This window comes from Paramormyrops kingsleyae, chromosome 9, assembly GCF_048594095.1.
Source record: "Paramormyrops kingsleyae isolate MSU_618 chromosome 9, PKINGS_0.4, whole genome shotgun sequence".
In the NCBI taxonomy this organism is placed as follows: domain Eukaryota; kingdom Metazoa; phylum Chordata; class Actinopteri; order Osteoglossiformes; family Mormyridae; genus Paramormyrops; species Paramormyrops kingsleyae.
In genome coordinates this window covers 26,942,776-26,946,328 of record NC_132805.1, presented here as the reverse complement: position 1 = coordinate 26,946,328, position 3,553 = coordinate 26,942,776, and the positions used below count along the sequence as shown (strand labels likewise).

At 37.3% G+C, this 3,553-nt stretch overlaps 1 protein-coding gene across 1 annotated transcript; it reads right to left on the bottom strand.

Annotated features, from left to right (window-relative positions):
• Nucleotides 1-566: 566 nt before the first annotated feature.
• On the bottom strand, nucleotides 567-3,207 carry LOC111840927 (protein S100-A11-like). The gene is made up of 3 exons (XM_023806296.2): nucleotides 3,103-3,207; nucleotides 2,762-2,912; nucleotides 567-814 (listed from the first exon to the last, which is right to left on the bottom strand). The coding sequence occupies exons 2-3, from the start codon at nucleotides 2,888-2,890 to the stop codon at nucleotides 680-682; spliced, it is 264 nt and encodes an 87-aa protein (XP_023662064.2). The 5' UTR covers nucleotides 2,891-2,912; nucleotides 3,103-3,207; the 3' UTR covers nucleotides 567-679.
• Between the last annotated feature and the right edge of the window lie 346 nt (nucleotides 3,208-3,553).

Below are 3,553 nucleotides of genomic sequence, written 5' to 3'. Positions count from 1 at the left end.
CCCCCAGCTCCTTGGGCACTGCTACGGGTGGCTGCCCTTCGTGGACAACTTACTCTACCAAAAAAAAGAGCAAGTTGAGGGAGGTGTAAAGACAATTTCCCCGGGGATCAATAAAATATCGATTTATTATTAAATTAGTTTTTGGTGTGTTGGTGAGAAGCCCCTAGCATGTTTGCTTCAGTTTGTAGACGTTTGTAGACAAATTCAATTATAAAAATATCCTCAAGATTTACCAAATTGGGGAGTCAGTGGACAAGACCCAAACACCTCCACAGACAGCCAGCACCCTCCGAAAGAGAACACTTTGCATCAGTAAGGCAACTCTGAAAAAGCTTTAGTTTAACCCCTTCCTGCCCAGCTACTAGGAGAGCAAGGGAATCTTGTCCTAGATACATCCTAAATACATCTGTTTGTAAAGTGTTCAATCTACACAGCTACAGGAAATAAAGTGTATTGTAATAGATACTACAGATATTAGGATGGAGATAGTAAGTGAAACCAGGGAGGAAAGTGATATAAAGAGAATGGCAATGGTTAATCAAATAATGCAAAATAAAGCACAGGGGTCAAATATATGATTTTACTAGTACCCATACTAATTTCAAAACAATTACAGCACATTTATGATCTGAAATGGAACATTGTGACAGTTTACAATGTAAGCCAGTCCTGTGACGTTTCACTGGCTGAAGCCTCCTTGTTTGTTCGCGAGTTTGCCAATCAGCTGCCAGAATTCCAGAAACGTCAGTTCTCCATCATTATCTGCATCCAGTGAGCCCATGAGCTGGTCAATCACTGCAGGATCATTGGAATTCTACATCAAGCCAATATTAAAATCATATCAGTGCATGTGCCATATAAAATGAAGAAAGAGGCTTTGTATGACATGCTGAGTGAACATAGTAATACAATGTGTTACATTTAGTCAATACTTTCGATAAATTATGTTTAAACTATGTATTCCTGTCAGAATCATGACTAGGAATGATGACCACATTAATACCCATATAGATACACATTTATGAATTTTAATATCATAATGTGAAAATACTTTAGGCTTCTATATATAGATTTCTTTTTATTACTGATGTCATATCAGTATGTAAATAACTCAATCTTGATTTTTAGCACAGCCAAATGTAGTAGAGTCAGTTTAACCTTATTTTAAAGTCTCTCCGATGGGGTGGGATGATATCATGGGTTTGAATGGTATTCTTATCTGGGGATGTTGGTTTGAGACTCTGGAACATGACTAAAGTGGTGCATTGGGTCCCCTCTCAGCTGTACGCTTGCTGCTTTGATATGCAGGGAAAGCTTTCATGTTCTTCCATAGATGGTTCTGTTCTCATTAATTAATAAGTAACTCTGTAGTTATCCCATAAACTTAACAGGTCAGCCAGTGAAAGAGTGTTTTACAGCAGCCGATAACACTTTACTTAAGGCTGTGTTTTTAGTCATTTATAAACACATTCATAATGCATTATAAAGCATTCATAAACATGGCTATAACTATTTATAAAAAGGCATAACATATTATAGCCATGTTTATTATGCATTATGAATGCTTTATGAAGCTCTCATCTATAGTGAACTATAGATACCTTTATAATGCAGTACAAAAAGCCTTAATGCTTATACTAACCATTTAATGCATTATAAAGATATCTATAGTGCATTATACCTGAGAGCTGCATAGAGCATTCACCATGCATAATACACATGACTATAATGTGTTGTGCCTTTTGACGTATATTTATAGCCATGTTTATAATGCTTTACAAATGCATTATTATTTGTAACAAATGTGTTTAAAAATGACTAAAAACAAGACCTTAATTAAAGTGTTACCCAGCAGCCTTTTAAATTAAGCTTTGCTGCACTGAATTTGATATGGATTCTGCATGCATAGATGCAGGAACACACATGCAACAAGAAAACATCAACAGTGCTGGGGTAGAAGTTACCAGGAAGGAGGCTCATCACTGTGATGTATTTTCAGTAGGTTTAAAATATTTAGACATATTGTATGATTTTTTTTTCTGACATGCTTGACTTTGTGGGACTAAATTAGATAAAAAAAGGAATATTTAAGCTCCAAAATGCTTTAACTCCACAGAGCTAAAGTATAAGTAAAATAGTCACCTAAACCCACACTTACTTTATATATACATACAGACATATGATGGTGAGTGGTAAGTTGGCGAAAAGCACAACGTGTGAGCATTTTACAGGTCTTTTCTTTAACTGGTGAGTACAGGGTGGGGTGCTGAGGTAAAATCTAAAATTCTATAACCCAAAACTGTAACAAACTCTTTGAATAGGAACAAATGAGACAAAATAACTCTATATCAAAATATCTGTCAAAAGCAGTACTATAAATTTAAATCACTGGCAACACTTTACTTGAGGGCGCACAAATAACTTAGTAACTCGATTACTACTCAAGTACAAATCATGAACAAATACAGTAGCTGCATAAAATACATGATGCATTATGACTGATTAATGATGAATGAACAAGATCAGTATGTAACTAACACTTAGTTTCTGCTTAATTAATATATATAAAGCAAGAGTGTAACACTACAGTATTTGTGCCCCCCCAAGTAAAGTATTACGAAATAAGTTTTATTATATTTTTAAATTAAACTGAAGTTTCAAATGACACCCGTTGACTCACCGCTTAGCAAATTCTCCTGTTCATCACAGGATCTCGCAGAACGAGGGAGCAACCACCTGATTCTGGTTAAGGCCCACTTACCTTGACAAAGGTGGAAAGCTGAGAGATCACCAGATTGTGGAATTCCTCCTTGCTCAGAGTGGAAGGGGTCCCGTCTTTCCCAGCATGGCTTTTGAAGAGGGAGATCAGGGTGTTGATGGCAGGTTCCATTTTCTGCGTAGAATGCTGGAGGCTAGCAATGACAGAATTTTAAAATTACAAATGGAATATAACACAAAAACAATTATGAGCGGGATAGCAAGACAGTAAGACAGAAGTGAGTCTTCTAGTAAGGCTTGAATATACCCCCTTAAAGGGTGAGAAAACAGATTACAAAAATAAGGAGCAGAACGTATAGTGAGATGGGGAAGGTCTCAGCCCACCTGGAAATCACCACCTGTGTTGGTCAGCAGGCTGATGCTGAGATGTCTCCTCTAGTTCCCTCTTATACCCACCAGGCTCCCAGAACAGATGAAGTCAGCGGAAAGTTGATCGTTCACTTGATTCCTTTACACATCCTCTTTCTAAATTTGCCGCGTTTTGAAGTTTCCATAGTAAAAGTTGCTGAATTGAGCTGCAATATGGAAAGGCCCGCAGCCCACTGAGATTTCCCAAGATATGAAGCCCGCGGTCTGCCGACGTGTCAGTTAGCGTTCTCAAGCACAGATCCATTATCTCTGCCCTTTGGGGAAAGCATGTGGGTTCAGAGACCCATTCAGAATGGTAGCTGGTTTTATTACATGACCTTTACTATGTTTCGGAGTTCAGTAGCAACACAAAATCTTAGCGATATGAAAAATAATAAACAAAAATAAAAATACATATACAAGGAGT